This window comes from Nycticebus coucang, chromosome 5 (genome assembly GCF_027406575.1).
Source record: "Nycticebus coucang isolate mNycCou1 chromosome 5, mNycCou1.pri, whole genome shotgun sequence".
NCBI classification, from domain to species: Eukaryota; Metazoa; Chordata; class Mammalia; order Primates; family Lorisidae; genus Nycticebus; species Nycticebus coucang.
Window position 1 is genome coordinate 64622890 of NC_069784.1, and position 20476 is coordinate 64643365.

Here is a 20476-nt window from a genome sequence, read left to right on the forward strand (position 1 = left end):
TCACAGCTTACAGCAACCTCAAACTCTTGGGCTTAAGTGATTCTCTCGCCTCAGCCTCCCAGGTAGCTGGGTATAGGTGCCTACCACAATGCCTGGCTATTTTTTGTTGTAGTTGTCATTGTTGTTTTAGCAGGCCTGGGCTGGGCTTGAACCTGCCAGCCTTGGTGTATGTGGCTCATGCTGTAACCACTGTGCTAAGGGTGCCGAGCCCCTTTAAAGCTTTTTCAAATTTACCTTATCCAAAAATGAATTTATCATCAAACTTGTTCTACTGTTCGCTGTCTCAGTGGGTTATTCCAGCATTTATTCAGTTATCGCAAGCAAGAGATATAGGAGTAGGGGCCATTTGATTCATTGCTTAAATCAGGATACTTTTGAGAGTGGAAGGGGGTGGTATTAATAATTACTATGAAATTGCTTGGTACGCTTAGATACATAGACGCCCTATGTGGGAGTTGCCATGGATTTTTTTTCTTCTTCTTCTTTTTTTTTAACCATTGATGTTTAACTCTCGATCATCCCTTAGATCCAGTTTATTGCCTTGTCCTGTTGACTTTTATATCTTTATGATCTTTCAAATCATTTGCTTCTCTTCATTTTACTGTGGTTGCTGTCTGTGTGCTCTCATGTGAATTGGCAGTGGTTTTCTTTCTTTTTTTTTTTTTTTTGAGACAGAGCCTCAAGTTGTTGCCCTCGGTAGAGTACTGTGGCATCACTCACAGCTTACAGCAACTTCCAACTCCTGGGCTTAAGTAATTCTCTTGCCTCAGCCTCTCAAGTAGCTGGGACTATAGGCGCCTGCCACAATGCCTGGCTATTTTTTGGTTGTAGTTGTCATTGTTGTTTGGCAGGCCCAGGCTGGATCTGAACCCGCCAGCTCTGCTGTACGTGGTTGGCACCTTAGCTGCTTGAGCTACAGGCGCCGAGCCCTGGCAGTAGTTTTCATGCTGGTATCTCTGCATCTTTTCTTTCTCTCTGTAGCCTCTGGTTTGTCTCTTGTCAGTGTTACAACCACAGGGCACGAGTCTGGCCATCTCGCTATCACAAAAATATCCCATCCCACCCCCTCATTAAAATACATCAATGCTTCTCATTTTTCTTAGATCAGAAGTCTTAACTTGGCACACAGGGCCCTTGACAGTACAGTCCCACACTACTTCTCAAGCCTGCTCTCTGTGGGTACCTTTGCTCAAAGCAACATAGCTCTGGCATCATTTCACTTCCTTGAAAGTACCATGAGCTCTGCCTTTGCATGGGCTGTTTCACTACCTGGGATCTTATTCTCTTTCACCTGCTAAATACCTACTCATTCTTAGGTCTTAGCTGAAATATCCTTTTCATGGAATATTTGTCTGTTCTTCCTGACCAGGCCAAATTTCTCTCTCTTTTTTTTTTTTTTGAGACAGAGTCTCACTTTGTCAACTTTGGTAGAGTGCCATGACATCATAGCTCACAGCAACCTCCAACTCTTGGGTTCAAGAGATCTTTTGGCTCAGTTTTTGTATTTTTAGTAGGGATGGGGTCTTACTTTTGTTCAAGCCGGTCTTGAACTTGTGAGCTCAAGCAATCCACCCACTTCCACCTCCCCAGAGTGCTAGGATTACAGGCGCAAGCCATCACGCCTGGCCTCTTTTGACATTATAGAATAAAATTTATTTCACTCTGGATCTTTAGAAAATAAAGACGGTTGTGTGCTTTTATTTATTTTTTTGAGACAGAGTTTCACTATGTTGCCCTGTGGCATCACAGCTCACAGCAACCTCCAAGTCTTACGCTTAGGTGATTCTCTTGCCTCAGCCTCCCAAGTAGCTGGGACTACAGGTGCCCTCCACAACGCCCAGCTGTTTTCTCATTGCAGTTGTCTTTATTGTTCAGCAGGCCCAGGCTGGGCTTGAACCCACCAGCCTCAGCTTATGTGGCTGGCACTGTAAGCACTGTGCTACAAATGCCAAGCCAGTTGTGTGCTTTTAATAACCTAAATAATTTCTACCAGTGCACCTAGCATAAGATTGCTTCCTGAATTATTGGGGAAATTTTATACGTATTTTAAGTCTTTCAGGGGTGGACATGATGTTGAACAGAGTGAAAAAAAATGATGGGAGTTACATTATTAGATTGTTTGGTATGCATATATATTATCTGATAAATGTTTCTTCTAAAATTTATACTTTTCTTAAGAGCTATAACTGCTACTCTAATGGTAAATGTTTATTATTTGAAGCTTTTATGAATAGAAAAAGTATAAAATATTAATACAAAGTGAAAATATACAGCAAATTGAAGAGCATAAATTCTGGGAAAAGTTTAATATGAAGTTTTTTTTTTTTTTTGAGACACAGTCTCACTGTCACTCTTGGTAGAGTGCCATGGTGTCACAGCTCACTGCAACCTCAAACTCTTGGGCTTAAGTAATTCTCTTGCTTTATCCTCCCAAGTAGCTGGGACTACAGATTCACGCCATGATGCCCAGCTATTTTTTTTTTGTTGTTGTCATTGTTATTTAGCAGTCCCAGGCCAGGTTCGAACCTGCCACCCCTTGTGTATATAGCCGGTGCCCCAACCACTGCTCTGGGGTCACAGAGCCTTTTTTTTGAGACAGAGTCTCACTCTGTTGCCCTGGTTAGAGTACTGTGGCATCATAGCTCACAGCAACCTCAAACTCTTGGGCTTAAGCAATCCTCTTGCCTCAGCCTCCTGAGAAGCTGTGATTATAGGCACCTGCCACAATTCAGAGCTAATTCTTCTATTTTTAGTAGAGAGGGAGACTTGCTCTTGCTTAGGCTGGTATCAAACTCCTGAGATCAAACAATCTACCCCCACCCAGCCTCCCAAAGTGCTGGGATTATAAACAGTGAGCCACTGTGCCCGTCTGAAGGTATATTTTAAAATAATACTTTTGATTGTAGTATGTGTAACAAACTCTGACCATCTTTTGTGGGTTAGAACTATCTTTTAGGAACTTAAAATTTAGTAAATATTCCAGGCTGAGCAAGAGCGAGACCTTATCTCTACTAAAAATAGAAAACTAGCTGGATGTTGTGGCACCTATAATCTCAAGTCCTAGGGTGGCTGAAGCAAGAGGACTGCCCAAACCCCGAAGTTTGAGATTGCTGTGAGTTATGACACCATGGCACTCTACCTGGGGGACAGAGTGAGATTCTGTCTCAAAAAAGAAATTTAGTAAGTATGCTGCACATTACATACACATATCCTTTGTTGAATATTAGTCCTTTGTTCAGTAAATGTACTGCAAACATCTTCTCCCATTTTCTGACTTGTCCAGCGTTCTTTTCTTTTGTCTTTTGGAGTAGAAGTTCTTAATTTTAGCGAAATTCTGTTTATCAAGATTTTTCTTTCATGGTTAATGCTTTTCCCCAGTAGTCTCAAAAGTAACTTCTAATAGTTGATTGTTGGAGTTATGATCTATATTAGTTTCCTAGGGTTACCATAACAAAAGTTCACTTGACTTGGTGCCCGTCACTCAGTGGCTAGGGTGCCAGCCACTACACCAGAGCTGGTGGGTTCGAATCCAGCCCGGGCCTGCCAAACAACAGTAACAACTACAATAAAAAATAGCTGGGCATGGTGGCAGGCACCTGTAGTCCCAGCTACTTGGTAGGCTGAGGCAAGAGAATTGCTTGAGGCCAAGAGTTTGATGATGCTATAAGCTGTGGTGCTATGGCACTCTACAGAGGATGATGCTACGGCACTCTGTCTCAAAAAAAAAAAAAAAAATTCCACAAACTGGGTAATTTTATTTTTTAGTTATTTTTATTTTATTATCATTATAATTATTATTATTACATTTTTTGAGACAAATCTTACTATGTCGCCCTCCGTAGGGTGCTGTGACATCACAGCTCATAGCAACCTTAAACTCTTGGGCTTAAGCAGTTCTCTTCCCTCAGCTTCCCCAGTAGCTGGGACTATAGGTGCCCACCACAATGCCCAGCTATTTTTTTTTTCATTGCAGTTTTTGGCTGGGGCTGGGTTTGAACCCACCACCTCTGGCATATGGGGCTGGCACCCTACTCCTTTAGCCACAGGCACCACCCATGCCCAGCTATTTTTTTTGTTGTTGCAGTTCTTGTTGTTTGGCAGGCCTGGGCTGGATTCGAACCTGCCAGCCTTGGTTTATGTGGCCAGTAACCTAACTGCTGAGCTATGGGCTCTGAGTCAAACAAACTAGGCAGTTTTTTTTTTTTTTTTGAGACAGAGCCTCAAGCTGTCGTCCTGGGTAGAGTGCCATGGCATCACAGCTCACAGCAACCTCCAAGTCCTGGGCTCAAGCGAGTCTCCTGTCTCTGTCTCCCAAGTAGCTGGGACTATAGGTGCCCGCCACAACACCCAGCTATTTTTTTTGGTTGCAGCTATCGTTGTTTGGCAGGCCCGGGCTGGATTCAAACCCGCCAGCTCAGGTGTATGTGGCTGGTGCCTTAGCCACTTGAGCCACAGGCGCCGAGCCAAACTAGATAGTTTTAACAGCAGAAATCTGTCTCTCAGTTCTTGAGGCTAGAAGCCAAAAAATCCTATGTTGGCAGATTTATTTTGTTCCAAGGGAAGGACTATTTCAAGCCTCTCTCCTTGGCTTGTATATGATCTTACTTCTGTATGTGTCTCTGTGTCCAAATCCCCTCCTCTCACCTTTTTTTTCCTTTTGAAATAGAGTCTCCCTTTGTTGGTTGGACTACACTGGGGTGGTGTCATCATATGTTCAACCTTCTGAACTCAAGTGATCCTTCTGCTTTAGCCTCAGAGTAGCTGGGACTATAGGCATGTACTACCATGCTTGGCTAACTTTCTTATTCCTTGTTTTTTGTAGAGATGGGATCTTGCTATTGCCCAGAGTAGTCTCAAGCTCCTGGCTTCTTGGGCGGCATCTGTAGCTCAGTGGTTGGGACGCTGGTTATATACACCCATGCTGGCGTGTTCGAACCAGTCTGGGCCAGCTAAACAATGACAACTGCAACAGAAAAATAGCCCGGTGTTGTGGCAGGCACTTGTGGTCCCAGCTACTTGGGAGGCTGAGGTAAGAGAATCCCTTAAGCCCAATAGTTTGAGGTTGCCATGGCACTCTACCAAGGGTGACATAGTGAGACTCTGTCTCAAAAAAATAACCAAAAAACTCCTGGCCTCCTAAAGTGTTATGTTTATAGTATGAGCCACTACTGTTTCTGGACTAAATCTCCTACCACCACCCATTTTGTTTTTTAGACAGAGTCTCATTATGTCGCCCTTGGTAGAGTGCAGTGGCATCATAGCTCACAGCAACCTCAAACTTTTGGGCGTAAGCAATTGCCTTGCCTCAGCCTCCCAAGTAGCTGGGACTGCAGGTGCCTGTCATAATGCCCAGCTATTTTTTTTGTTGTTGTTGTTGTTGTTGTAGTTATTGTTGCTTGGCAGGCCCAGGCTGGGTTTTAATCTGCCAGCTCTGGTGTATGTGGCTGGCACCCTGAGCTACAGGCGCCGAGCCTCCCACCCCCTTTTTTTGAAACAGAGTCTTACTCTGTTACCCAAGCCAGAGTGCCATGGCATTATCATATCTTACGCAACCTCAAACTCTTAAGCTCAAGAGATCCTTCTGCCTCAGCCTCCCAAGTAGGTGTGACTATAGGCACCTGCCACAACACCAGACTAGTTTTTCTAGTAAAGACAGTGCATCAACTCTTGCTCAGACTAGTTTCAAACTCTTGAGTTCAAGCAGTCCTCTTGCCTCAGCCTCCCAGAGTGCTAAGATTACCGGTGTGAGCCACTGCACCAGGCCTAAATTTCTTCTTTTCATAAGGACATCCCTTAATGACTTCACTTGAACTTGATTACCTCTGTAAAGACCTTGACTTTAAAGATGGCCATATTCTGAAGTACAGTGAATTAGGACTTAAAATTATAAATGTGGTTGAGGGAAGCAATTTTACCTATCACAGGATCCATGTATGGTCCATACATTGTTTTAAGTTGTGTATCTCATAACTCCTCTTTTTTTTTTTTTTGTGGTGTTTTGGCCGGGGCTGGGTTTGAACCCGCCACCTCCGGCATATGGGACCAGCGCCCTACTCCTTGAGCCACAGGTGCCACCCAAGTCCTCTTTTGTTTTATAACAATATCCTTATTTCTGAGCTTTTAAAGTTTTGTTTTTTTTCTACACGTTTAATACTGATTCTTGGCTTCCACCCAGGAAGCCAAGAGCTTGAGACTAGTCTGGGCAATAGCAAGATCCCATCTCTACAAAAAACAAGGAATAAGAAAGTTAGCCAAGCATGGTAGTACATGCGAAAATTCAAGTTTATGGAAGTTAAGGAGGATGAACTTACTACAGAAAACTAAAATTAAAGTTATTACAGAAATTCACCTACATATATATATATATATTTTTTTTTTTTTGTAGAGACGGAGTCTCACTTTGTCACCCTCAGTAGAGTGCTGTGGCGTCACACTGCTCACAGCAACCTCCACCTCCTGGGCTTAGGCGATTCTTTTGCCTCAGCCTCCCAAGTAGCTGGGACTATAGGTGCCCACCACAACGCCCGGCTTTTTTTTGTTGCAGTTTGGCCTGGACCGGGTTTGAACCCACCACCCTCGGTATATGGGGCTGGCGCCCTGCCCACTGAGCCACAGGTGCCACCACACCTATGTATTATTGCTAGAAAAACTAGCAGTTGGCCAGGCATGGTGGCTCACTCCTGTAATCCTAGCACTCTAGGAGGCCAAGATAGATGGCTTGCTTGAGCTCATGAATTTGAGACCAGCCAGAGCAAAAGCGAAACTCCATTAAAAATAGAAAAACTGAGGCAAGAGAATTGCTTGAGCCGGACTTGGAGGTTGCTGTGAGCTATGATGCAACAGCACTGTACTCAGGGCGACAGCTTGAGACTCTGTCTCAAAAAAAAAAAAAAAAGAAAGAAAATTAGTTTTAAAAATACTAATATAAAATCTTAAGACTTAGCTTTTAAAGATTTTTTTTTTATTTATGGGGCAGTGCCTGTGGCTCAGTGAGTAGGGCGCCGGCCCCATATGCTGAGGGTGGCAGGTTCAAACCCAGCCCCAGCCAAACTGGCAACCAAAAAAAAAAAAGATTTTTTTTTTTTTTATTTTGAGACAGAGTCTTTTTTGTTGCTCTGGTGTTGAGTACTGTGGCATCATTGTAGTTCACAGACACCTTTTTTCTTTTGCAGTTTTTGGCTGGGGCTGGGTTCGAACCTGCCACCTCTGGCATATAGGGCCAGCGCCCTCCTCTTTTGAGCCACAGGTGCCACCCCAGCTCACAGACACCTTAAACTCTTGGACTTAGGAGTTCCTCCTGCCTCAGCTTCCCAAATAGATGGGACTGCTGGTGCCTGCCATAATGCTTGGCTAACTTTTTTATTTTTTGTTGAGATGGGGTCTTGCTCTTGCTCAGGATGGTCTTAAACTCCCGAGCTCAAGTAATTCACCTGCTTTGGCCTCCCAGAGTGCTAGGATTACAGGTGTGAGCCACCATGCCCGTTCTTATTTTTATTTTATTCATTTTATTTTATTTGATTATTATTTTTTGAGACTTAGAGTTCCATTATGTCACCCTCGGTAGAGTGCCGTGGTGTCACAGCTCATAGCCACCTCAAACTTTGGGCTTAAGTGATTCTCTTGCCTCAGCCTCCCAAATAGCTGGGACTACATGTGCCTGCCACAACACCCGACTATATTTTTTGTTGAAGTTGTTGTTGTTTAGCAGGCCAGGGCCGGGTTCGAACCCATCACCCTCGGTGCCTATGGCCAGTGCCGTAATCACTATGCTACAGGCACCAAGCCTTATTTTTATTTTTTTAAGATAAGGGCTTGCTCTATTGCCCATGCTAGACTGCAGTGGTGTGATCATAGCTCATTACAACCTCTTACAACCTCTAATCCCTGGGTGGGCTCAAGTAATCTTCCTGCCTCAACCTCCCTCCTGAGTAGATGGGGCTATAGGTGAGCACCACTATGGTAGGCTAATTCTGTTTTATTTTTTGTAGAGACAGGGTCTTGGTATGTTGCTCCCCAGTTGGTCTTGGCTCAAGTGATCCCCCCACTTTGGCCTCCCTAAGTGTTAGAATTATAGGCATTAGCCATGGTGCCCAGCTGGCTTTTTACACTTTTAAACAGTAAGTACATACTATCATTCTAAGAATCACAACTCCGTATTCCTTTTTATTTTTGCACAATACATAACACTTTAAGATGACCATTGGTGCTTTGACTTATGAAGGGATTGTACATGAACCAGAAAACTAGGATAGGGAATTACGTAGAGTTCTATTTTGATCATGTGTGTGGTCTAGCAAGGTTTTACTTTTTCTTCAGTTTCAGTTGAGCTGTAGTTATTGAGAGCAAGAAAATAATGTCACTTTTCTAAAAGAATTAAATTTGTGGTTAGTTTGGATGTTGTATACTTACGATGAAGTAATTCTAAAAGATATTGGGAAGCACTGGAATAGATCTGACAAGTCCTCAAAACTTCCTTTGGGTCTGTCAAGTGAAAGAGCATTCCTTGTTTTGAAAACTGGCTCATTTGGTTGGAAGCTGGTAAATTCTTAGTCACAAATTACACATGTGGATAAATTTGAAATACTATTAAATGTCAACTAATTGTGTTTTTGTTGTTAATTTCTTCTCAATAGATTGTCCGAGTTTCCACATTTTCGAAATAACCATAAAACTATAAGGACGTCAGACACAGTTAAAACAAAAGATTTTAAGTCTAGATCTCCTCACTTGGATGATTGCTCGAAGGCTGATCACAGAGTTAAAAGTGATGTTTCTAAAGATGTACATCATAGCACTTCACTGCCAAACCTGGAAAAGGAAGGAAAATCACATTCTGAAAAAAAAAGCACTTCATATTTGTCCGCATCTTTTGAGAAACACTGCACCAATGGCATTTGGTCACGTTCCCATTATCAGGTTGGTGAGGGTAGCTCAAATGAGGATAATAGAAGAGGGAGAAAAGAGGTTAGACACAGCCAGTATAGCAGAGGACCTGACAGAAAACGGAAAGACGTAAGTACTAGCTGTAGTGATGGTGAACCAAGGAATACCGAGGCCAGTCAAAGGCTGCAAGGACGTCCAGAGAAACATGGTAAAGGTGAACCAAGGACTGAAAGCAAAAATTCAAAGTTTAAAAGTAGCATAGATTCTGATTATAAAGGTGAATGCTCTTCTTGGGAAAAAGAGACCCCTAGGGAAAGGTCACACACTCGAGTAGAATGTCAAAGTGACAAAAGACTAGAAAGACAAAGTGAAAGATCACAAACTATAAATAGAAAAGAACTTAAATCACAAGATAAAGAAGAAAGAAAAGTTGATCAAAAGCCTAAATCAATAGTAAAGGACCAGGATCACTGGAGAAGAACTGAACGAGCATTGCTTCCTCATTTTAAGAATGAAATAACAAAATCTTCTTATAATTCAAATAAATATTATCTAGAAGAGAGAAGAGGAAGGGATGATTGTAAAAGAGACCGAGGTATAAACAATCATAGTTTTCCAGATGGAAGATGTCCATCTTCTCTTTCAAGCAGTAGAACTTACAAGCATGCTGACTACAAGGAAGTGGAGGCTCAGCATCAGTGGGAAAATCTGCCATTAAAAGCAGAAAGGCATAGAACTGAAGATAAGAAGAAAAGAGAACGAGAAAGCAAAGAAGAAAATAGGTATATTAGGAATGAAAAAAGAATACCTACAGAACATTTACAAAAGACTGATAAAGAAACTAAGAAAACTGCTACTGATTTAAAAAGACAGAATGAGCCAAAAACTGATAAAGGTGAAGGCTCTCATAATGAAGATTCTGAAGGAACAGGAAATAAAGAGGTGATGAAAACTGAGAGTTGTCACAATGAAACAAAAAACAAAGACTTAAAGTTAAGTTTTATGGAAAAATTGAACTTAACTCTTTCTCCTGCTAAAAAGCAATCTGTTTCTCAGAATAATCATAAAATAACTGATACTCAAAAGTTTAGTAGTGTATGTGATTTGGAGTCTTCAGTGCAAATTAAAACATGTGTTCCCTCTGTCAGTGAAAGTGTGGGAGAAACTAAATCAAAGTTACTGGAAACAAAGGTTGATCTTCCAGCAGTATCTGAACCTACAGTCAGTATTCCAGAAAGCAAAATGGAAGAAGAAAATAGTTCGCTAGTTCAATGTGTTAAGAATAGTGTGCATTGTGAAGTGCCCACTTGTGGCACAGAGACTTCTTTCTTAGCACCCATGGAAATAGAACAAACAGAATCCTTGTTGTCGTCATCAATAGAAACACAACAAACCATTACTCGAGCAGGGGCTTCAGCTGGTATGGTAATGGATGTATTACAAACAGATGTTTCTCAAAACTTTGGGTTGGAATTGGACACTGGAAAATGTGATTTAAATTCTTGTGGTATTTCTGACGGTATAGAAATGAAGGTCACCCTTTCAACAAAAGTGGCTGAAACCAGTGAAGGTATTTTGCAGTCTTCAATTGAAGAAGCTGACATTTTGCCAATAATCCTTTCAGAAGATGATAACCCCAAATTTGAGCCTTCTCTTATGGATACACCAGTAGTTGAGAGTAAGTCTTGTCATTTGGAACCTTGCTTACCTAAAGAGTCTCTAGAATCTTCAATTCAACAGACTGAATTAATGGACCACAGAATGGAAATTGCTGAAACAAACTCAGTATGTCATGATGATGATAACTCAGTTTTGAGTATTGACTTTAATCAGCTGAGACCTATTCCAGAAATTATCAGTCCTTTGAATAGTCCAGTGAGACCTGTAGCAAAAGTTCTTAGAATGGAAAGCCCATCTCAAGCTCCATTATATAGTAACAGTCATAAAGGTAATAGTTTATACTATCTTTTATAACTTCTTGTGAGAATGTAAAATACCTAACCAAGATAAACTTTTTTCTTTTTTGATAACATCAAAAGTATTCAGATTCTGTTAACCAGAAGTATACATTAGTCTTTAGTCTAAATTAAGTAATTCTTCGTTGCTTGTGAAAAAAGAGAGTGGTAGGACATAATGTTTCAAATTCTCTACTTTTAGATGTGTTTTTTTTTCTTTTTTTTTGAGACCCTCATTTTCTCACCCTCAGTGGAGTGCTGTGGCATCACAGCTTACAGCAGCCTCAAACTCTTGGGCTCAAGTGATTCTTTTGCCTCAGCCTCCTGAGTAGCTAGGACTATAGGCACTCACCGCAATATCTGGCTACTTTAATTAATTAATTTATTTATTTATTGAGACAGAGTCTCACTACATTGCCTTTAGTAGAGTGCCATGGTGTCACAGTTCACAACAACCTCAAACACTTGGACTTAAGCAGTTCTCTTGCCTCAGCCTCCCAAATAACTGGGACTACACGTGCCTGCCACACCGCGCAGCTATTTCTTCTTGTTTAGCAGGCCCTGGCCAGGTTTGAACTCACCAGCCCAGGTGCCTGTGGCCAGTGCCTTAACCACTGAGCTAGGGGCGCCAAGCCCCAGTTATTTTTTTTATTTTTAATTTTTATTTTTATTTACTTATTTATTTGAGACAGAGTCTCTTGTCGCCCTTTGTAGAGTACCATGGCTTGCTTTGTCACAGCTCACAGCAACCTCTAAACTCTTGGGCTTAAGCGATTCTCTTGCCTCAGCCTCAGTAGCTGGGACTACAGGCACCCACCACAACGCCCAGCTATTTTTTTCTTTGTTGCATTTGTCATTGTTGTTTACCTGGCCCAGGCTGGGTTTGAACCTGTCAGCCCGGCTGACCACTACCCACCGAGCTACGGGTACCGCCACTGATTAGAGACAGGGTTTCGCTCTGGTTCAGGCTGGTTTTGAACTCCTGAGCTCAAGCAATCCACCTGCCTCAGCCTCTCAGAGTGCTAGGATTACAGGCAGGAGCCATTGCACTGGGCCTCAGATGTGCTTTTGTTATTTAAAAGCCATCTTCAAATGGCATAGAGTAGGTGATGCTGCATAAGTGAGTAAAGATGCACTGAACACTTGATTGGTGAGTAATCAGATGACCAGATTCTACTCTTCTCAGACACCTTTTGAGCACTTTTTAAGAATAAACGTCAGTGGCTAAAAAAAAATAAAATAAGAATAAACATCAGTGACTCAAGTATTAGGTGTTAACATTCTGTTTTAAGAAAAAAAAAAAAAACACAGGGCGGCGCCTGTGGCTCAAAGGGATAGGGTGCCAGTCCCATATGCTGGAGGTGGTGGGTTCAAACCCAGCCTCGGCCAAAAACCACAAAAAAAAAAAATACATAAATAAAAGAAAAACCAGCTGGGCCTGATGGCTCATGCCTGTAGTCCCAGTTAGTTGGGAGGCTGAGGCAAGAGGATCCCTTGAGCCCAGGAGTTTGAAGTTGTGAGCTGTGAGCTCATGGCACTCTAGCCTGGGCAACAGAGTGGGGCTCTGTTCAGGAAAGAAAAAGAAAAAAAAAAAGAAACCTATTAAGACAATGAATTGGCTCAGCATTTACTTTTTTGTTAAATTTAATGTTAAATAACTTGGTGGTTATGTGACTTTACTTTTATCTTCTATAAAGATGTTTAATATGCTTTTCTCTTCCACAGATGTGTTTTCACAAGCACATTCTATCTGCAAGAGTCAGTCTGATCTCAATAAGGAGAACCAAAAGCCAATTTGCAAACCTGACAAACATGCAGAAGCAGAGGCCTGTAAGAATTCATCCTTAGATGAATTAGAGGAAGGAGAAATTATAAGTGATAGTGAAAAATCTAAACCACAAAAAAGTTTTGTAAAAAATGCCAATCCCAGAGCTTCTGCTGAAGTGCAAAACTCAAAAACTATCCCAGGAAGTAGGAAAAATACTGTGCATTTAGATAAAGACAACAGGAAGACATCTGTAAAAATCCATCAGACCAATAGCAAATGGAATAACAGACCTAGTAAATCGAGCAGATCTTCAAGAACAGAGAAGAAAGATAAAACAATGAGTACCTCCAGCTTGGAAAAAATAGTTCCAATTATTGCTGCACCCTCTTCTGTACGAGAGATTATGCACATGTTACGAATGATAAGAAAACATGTAAGGAAAAATTATATGAAATTCAAGGTAAAATTTTCAATAATACAGTTTCATAGAATTATTGAGTCAGCAATTTTGAGTTTTATATCACTAATTAAACATCTCAACTTATCTAAAATCTCTAAGTCAGTGACTACTTTACAGAAGAATCTCTGTGATGTCATAGAATCTAAACTTAAGCAAGTTAAAAAGAATGGAATAGTTGATCGTTTATTTGAACAGCAACTACCAGATATGAAAAAAAAATTGTGGAAGTTTGTAGATGAACAACTTGATTATTTGTTTGCAAAGCTTAAAAAAATCTTACTAAAGTTTTGTGATTCTACAAACTTTGGAAGTGATAGTGATGAAGGAAAACTTGAAAAAAAAAGCAAAGAGAAAGGACAATATTCAAACTGTCAGAAGGGGAATGTAGGCAACTTCCACAAAGAAATGTTAAAAGAAAAATTACCAAAATCAGAAGACTCTATTCGTTGTAAGTCTTCACTGGGACATAAAAAGTCTGAGGAAAAACATAAAGACCACAATAACTCCAGTATTAACACAGTAAGACTTGACATTAAAAAAAGTTTTAATACATGCTTTGATAATGTAAAGAACTCTCAGTCTGAAGAGCATACCTTGGAACTAACCTGTACAAGCACCTCAAAGCCAGGAAAGACTGAAGGAAGCAGCACAGAGGATACACAGATGTCCCACCATGCAGCTTTGAAGCCGGAACGTAGTTTTGAGATTCTTACTGAACAACAAGCATCTAGCCTTACTTTTAATTTAGTGAGTGATGCTCAGATGGGTGAAATTTTTAAAAGTTTGTTGCAAGGTTCTGATCTTTTGGACAGCAGTGTTAACTGCACTGATAAAAGTGATTGGGAGTTAAAGACGCCAGAGAAACAGCTGCTAGAGAGTCTTAAGTGTGAATCTATACCAACTTGTACAACAGAAGAGCTAGTTTCAGGGGTGGGTTCCCCATCTCCTAAAATGATAAGTGATGATAATTGGTCATTACTATCATCTGAAAAAGGTCCATCTTTGTCTTCAGGACTTTCCTTGCCAGTTCATCCTGATGTGTTAGATGAAAGTTGTATGTTTGAAGTATCTACTAACATAGCTCTAAGTAAAGATAATGTTTGTAGTTCAGAAAAGAACAAGCCCTGCGTTTCTTCCATACTTATTGAAGATCTAGCTGTCTCTTTAACTGTACCATCACCTCTGAAGTCAGATGGTCACCTCAGTTTCTTAAAGCCTGAAGTTTTGTCTAGTTCAACTCCTGAGGAAGTTATTAGTGCCCATTTTAGTGAAGATGCCTTACTTGAGGAAGAGGATGCATCTGAGCAAGATATTCATTTAGCTTTGGAGTCTGATAATTCAAGTAGTAAATCAAGTTGTTCTTCATCATGGACTAGCCGGTCTGTAGCCCCAGGCTTTCAGTACCACCCTAACCTACCCATGCATGCAGTCATAATGGAAAAGTCAAACGATCATTTCATTGTGAAAATTAGACGTGCAGCACCATCTACCTCCCCTGGTCTTAAACAGAGCATGAAGTCTGGTGAGTCATTGGCATCGTTGCCCAGAGTTGGAAAGGAAGCTGGTGAAGCAGCAGAGAAAGAACATGTTTCATGTCAGAACACCGTTTTTAAATCTGTAGCGGAATTAGAAAATTCCAACAAAAATGTTGATAGTAGTGAATCAACTCATGAAGAAAAGAACTGTATGATACAAACACAGGTTCCTGACATACATGAATTTCTTAATGATGCTTCAGAGAAGGTGGGTCATAGTGATGAAGTGGTTAATGAGTGTTTCAAATTACAACAGGTATGGAAACCAAAAGTGCCTGAAAGCATCAAAGAATTGCCTTCAATGGAAGAAATCCCACAATCTGTTGAGGATCATCTTCCAAACACGTACATAGACCTAACAGAAGATTCAGTCACTGAGACTAAGAACTTAGGAAAATTCATAGAGGTAACAGTTTTAAATATTGATCAGTTGGGATGTTCTGGAGGCAATGTAGATCAAAATGCTCAAATATTAGACAATTCTTTGCAGCCTGATACTATAAATGCTTTTATTGATTTGACACAAGATGCTTCAAATGAGAGTAAAAGTGAAGGTGACCATCCTGAGTTAGCAAATGAGGGGTCAGGGTGTCCAATATCATCTGTAGATGAAGATAACTGTGTGGAAGAAAAGGTTGAAGTGGCAAATGGGCCTTTGGAATGCATTGTTGAGGAAACCTATGTTGATTTAACCACAGAGTCTCCTGCTTTATGTGAAGTAAAAAAGAGCCATTTAAAATCAGAGCCAACATCAAATTGTGGTAGTTCAGAGTTGTCTGGGACTTTGGATGATGCTCACAAAAAGAGAAAAAACCTTTCCGATCTAAATCATTTTTCCCAGAAAAAACAAAGAAAAGAAACAGACTTAACTAGTAGGGAAAAGACCAAGAAAGTTACCCAAGATTCTGGTGAGAATGGTGAAGCTCACCCAAAAAAAGCCAGTAAGAAAAGAGTTCCTACAGTGAATAAAGATCCTTCATCGCTAAAGGCAAGCCCAGGGATTAAAGATTCGTCAGCAGCACTCACCACTTCTCCTACAAGTCTTTCTGCAAAGAATGTTATTAAAAAGAAGGGAGAAATTATAGTTTCATGGACAAGGTAAGAATCTTGTGAGGCATTTAAATTGCCTGAAAGTTTTGAGAGATCAGAAATCTAATGTCATGTCCTCATAGTTTTATCTCATCCTAAAATAAGGAAAGTAATGACTTCAAAAGTGGCTAAAATTAGTGGAAAATACATTCCAAGGCAGAGTATAGCTACATTGTGGACACTCTAGAACAGTATTTTTTAATCTTTTTTATCTCTTGGCACACTTGAACCTATATATATATAAACTTCCATGGCACACTTAAATTACGTTGATCAAAAGGCCAGGCACAGTGGCTCATGCTTGTAATCCCAGTACTCTGGGAGACTGAGGAGGGTGGGTTGTTTGAGCTCAGGAATTTGAGACCAGCCTCAGCAAGAGTGACACCCTGTCCCTACTAAAAATTGAAAAACTAGCCTGGTGTTGAGGTAGGCAGATGTAGTCCTAACTAGTTGGGAGGCTGAGGCAAGAGGATGGCTTGAGCCCAAGAGTTTGAAGTTGCTGTGAGCTGTGACACCACGTCATTCTACCCAGGGTGACAGAGTAAGACTCTTGTCTCTAAAGAAAACTAAAAAATCAAAAAAAGAAAAAAATATATATACATACACACTCACCGGACTTTGAACTTCCTTTGAAAATAATTTCATTAATGATATTCAAATATTTTAGCAGCACGCACATCCCTTGGTCTTAACCAGAGGTATGCAGTAGCACCATGGATAGCTTTTCATTGTGTTTTAACTTCACTTTATCAATGAAACAGGAATCTTCCTTTGGAAGGAACTGGTACAAGCACATTTTTTTTTTTTTGTGATTTTTGGCTGGGGCTGGGTTTGAACCCGCCACCTCCGGCATATGGGACCAGCGCCCTACTCCTTGAGCCACAGGCGCCGCCCAGTACAAGCACATTTTACAAAGAAGGAATGACAGTAAAATAGGGCACAAAAGTAGGAGTGTTTATAATTTGATTTTTCCTCTAAAAGTCTACTGTCAGTTTCATAAACAGGTTGTACTTTGGAATTTTAGACGAACTTTTCAAGAAGTAGATTTTTTGTTTTGTTTTTAATTGTTGGGGAATCATTGAGGATACAATGAGCCAGGTTATACTGCTTGCGTTTGCTGGGTGAAGTACCTCTATTAATAATGTCCTGGGCGGCGCCTGTGGCTCAGTCGGTAAGGCGCCGGCCCCATATACCGAGGGTGGTGGGTTCAAACCCGGCCCCGGCCAAACTGCAACCAAAAAATAGCCGGGCGTTGTGGCGGGCGCCTGTAGTCCCAGCTACTCGGGAGGCTGAGGCAAGAGAATCGCTTAAGCCCAGGAGTTGGAGGTTGCTGTGAGCTGTGTGAGGCCACGGCACTCTACCGAGGGCCATAAAGTGAGACTCTGTCTCTACAAAAAAAAAAAAAAAATAATGTCCTGTTCCCAAGAAGTGTGTCACACACTGTGGTCCCACACCCATCTCCCTCTTTCCCTTCCCCCCACCATGTACTACCCCATTTTCCCGAAAATAAGACATCCTCCGAAAATAAGACCTACTTACAGGAAAGATAAGACGTCCCTTAAAAATAAGATCTAGTGTATCTTTGGGAGCTCACCTTTCGGGGAAACAGGGTAGCATCAATTGTCCTCATATCAGAATTGAGGAAATTGGATTCTTGCTTCTCCGTTCTTGTGATGCTTTACTAAGAAGAATATATTTTGGGTGGCACCTGTGGCTCAAGGAGTAGGACACCAGCCCCATGTACTGGAGACGGCGGGTTCAAACCTGGCCCCGGCCAAAAACTGCCAAAAAAAAAAAGGAGAAGAATATATTTCAACTCCATCCAAATTAATACAAAAGATGTTGGGCGGCGCCTGTGGCGCAGGTAAGGCGCCGGCCCCATATACCTAGGGTGGCGGGTTCAAACCCGGCCCCGGCCAAACTGCAACCAAAAAATAGCCGGGCGTTGTGGCAGGCGCCTGTAGTCCCAGCTATTCGGGAGGCTGAGGCAATAGAATAGCTTAAGCCCAGGAGTTGGAGGTTGCTGTGAGCTGTGTGATGCCATGGCACTCTACGGAGGGCCATAAAGTGAGACTCTGTCTCTACAAAAAAAAAAAAAAAAAAAGATGTAAAAGTCACTATTCTTTTTAGTGGCGGAATAGTATTCCACGGTATACATATACCACAGTTTGTTAATCCACTCCTGGATTGATGGGCATTTAAAATGTTTCCACAATTTGTCAGTTGTAAATTGAGCTGCAATAAACAGTCTAGTGCAAATGTCCTATGGTAAAATGATTTTTTTTCTTTGGGGTAGATGCCTAGTAATGGGATTGCAGGATCAAATGGAAGGTCTAGTTTGAGTTCTTTGAGGTTTCTCCATACTTCCTTCCAAAAGGGTTGTATTAGTTTGCAGTCCCACCAGCAGTGTGAAAGTGTTCCCTTCTCAGTCTTTGTGATGTGGGCCATTCTCACTGGGGTTAGATGATATCTCGGGGTGGTTTCATTTGCATTTCTCTGATGATTAGGGATGATTAGCATTTTTTCATATGCTTGTTAACCATTCTCTGTCTTTAAAAAAGGTTCTATTCACCTCACTTGCCCATTGATACAGGGGGTTGTTGGCTTTTTTTGTTGTTGCTTAATTTGAGTTCTCTGTAGATTCTAGTTATCAAGCTTTTGTCTGATTCATAATGTGCAAATATCTTTTCCCATTCTGATGGTTGTCTATTTACTTTTTTGTTTATTTTAGACAGTCTCACTACATCACCCTCAGTAGAGTGCTGTGGCATCACAGCTCACAGCAATCTTAAGCAATTCTCTTACCTCAGCTCCCAAGTAGCTGGGACTACAGGCACCCACCACAATGCCCAGCTATTTTGTTGTTGTTGTTGTTATTGTTGTTTTGGCAGGCCCCGGCCTGGGGTCAAACCTGCCAGCCCCAGTGAATGTGGCCGGCACACTAGCTGCTGAGCAATAGGCACTGAGCCTGTCTCATTGCTTTGGCTGTTGTTTCCTTAGCTGTACAGAAGTTTTTCAGTTTAATTAAGTCCCATTTGTGTATTTTTGTTGTTGCAATTGCCATGGAAGTCTTCATAAAATCTTTCCCCAGGCTGATAGCTTCAAGTGTTTTCTGCACACTTTTTTCTAGGATTTTTATTGATTCATGCCTTAGATTTAGATCTTTTATCCATCTTGAATCAGTTTTAGTAAATAGAGAAAGGTGCCGGTCGGGTTTCACTCTTTTACACGTGGTTCTCCCAGCACCATTTATTGAATAGGGATTCTTCCCCCAGTGAATGTTCTTGTTTGGTTTATCAAAGATCAGGTGGCTGTAAGATGTTAGCTTCATCTCCTGGCTTTCTATTGGGTTCTAGGTGTCTGTAATTCTGTTTTTTTCTGCCAATACCATGCTGTTCTGATCACTATGGCCTTGTAGTACAACCTAAAGTCTGGGAGGCTAATGCCCCCGGCCTTGTTTTTAATACTAAGAATTGCCTTAGCTATATGGGTTTTTCTCTGTTCCATAAAAAAACGAAGAATTATTTTTCCAAATCTTGAAAGTACGATGTTGGTATTTTAATGGGGATTGCATTGAATCTGTAGATTGCTTTGGGAAGTATAGACATTTTAACAATGTTGATTCTTCCCAGCCTTGAGCATGATGTTCTTCCATTTGTTAATATCTTCTGCTATTTAAGAAGCAAATTTTTAAGATCTCACTCACACATAAAAGTAACTACAATTAATGAATCACTGGACTAGAGATGGATGATCTCTTTACTTTACTAGAATGCTTATTGAAGGAAGTTGAATTTTGTTAAAACTGATAATCAGGTGTGTTTAATACCTCAATCCTCAAATTCCTGGTTCAGGTAACTTGGTGATGACAGAATAAAATCTCATTGTAATAACACATATTTGTTTAGCCCTATTAGAAAAAGCAGGGGTGTGGGAATTAGAAGATCTGGATTCTATTTTAGTTCTGATTGTTCCGCTTATTATGTCTGTGATCATCTTCAGGTCTTACTTTTTTTAGAATATAAAATTCTTTTTCATAAGGTAAAATTTTAAAAAGCAAAACTTTAATTTTGTCATTGGATAAATTAGCATATTTGTTGTAGGAAATTTGGGAAATAGCTTAAAGAATAAAATTATCTATGATCTTATTTTTCAGAGATATGGTATGTTGTCCGTACTTTTTCCTATGGATTTTAATTTCCCCTATCGTTGCACATTAAGGCAATAGAATTTTTATTATCTTTCTACTCATGTGTAAAAGCTAAGTACAATTTTTCCCTCCTCAGAAATGATGATCGCGAAATTTTATTGGAGTGTCAGAAAAGAGGACCATCATTCAAAACATTCATATATTTAGCTGCCAAGTTGGATAAAAATCCAAATCAGGTAACTACCCAATTTTTATCTCTTTTAGTTCACAGATGTTGCTACTCTAAATACGTAGATGTTATTTTTTTTTTAAGAGATGGGGTTTTTCTATTTTGGCCGGGCTGGATTCAAATTCCTGGGCTCAAATGGTTCTCCCACTTCAGCCTCTCAAGTAGGTGCAGATATTTACTAGTCTACTTCTTTAAAAGTATAGCTCAGTGTAGGACTGTTAAAAACTTGGTGATTTCTAAGAAGTGTGACTGGAATATCCTGACTTTTCCCCTGTGTCTTACCATTTACTGATTTTTTTTTTCTAGCTTGAAAAGTTTCAACTGAAAAGTCTGCTGTCATCCTCATTTACTTATTTTATCTCAGGAAATTTTGTAATGACGTTTGGTTGTTTAAGAAAGTTTATTAT

At 40.7% G+C, this 20476-nt stretch overlaps 1 protein-coding gene across 6 annotated transcripts in view; it reads left to right on the forward strand.

Moving 5' to 3' along the window:
* CASP8AP2 (caspase 8 associated protein 2) overlaps positions 1-20476 on the forward strand; it is a 50350-nt gene that overhangs the window by 24092 nt on the left and 5782 nt on the right. For 5 of the 6 annotated variants that reach the window (XM_053591976.1, XM_053591979.1, XM_053591980.1 and 2 more), the window contains 3 exons: positions 8634-10831; positions 12564-15699; positions 19977-20076. In XM_053591976.1, the coding sequence (XP_053447951.1) occupies positions 8634-10831; positions 12564-15699; positions 19977-20076 (5434 nt within the window). The remainder of the gene's footprint in view (positions 1-8633; positions 10832-12563; positions 15700-19976; positions 20077-20476) is intronic. The other variant, XM_053591981.1, reaches the window with a different exon arrangement.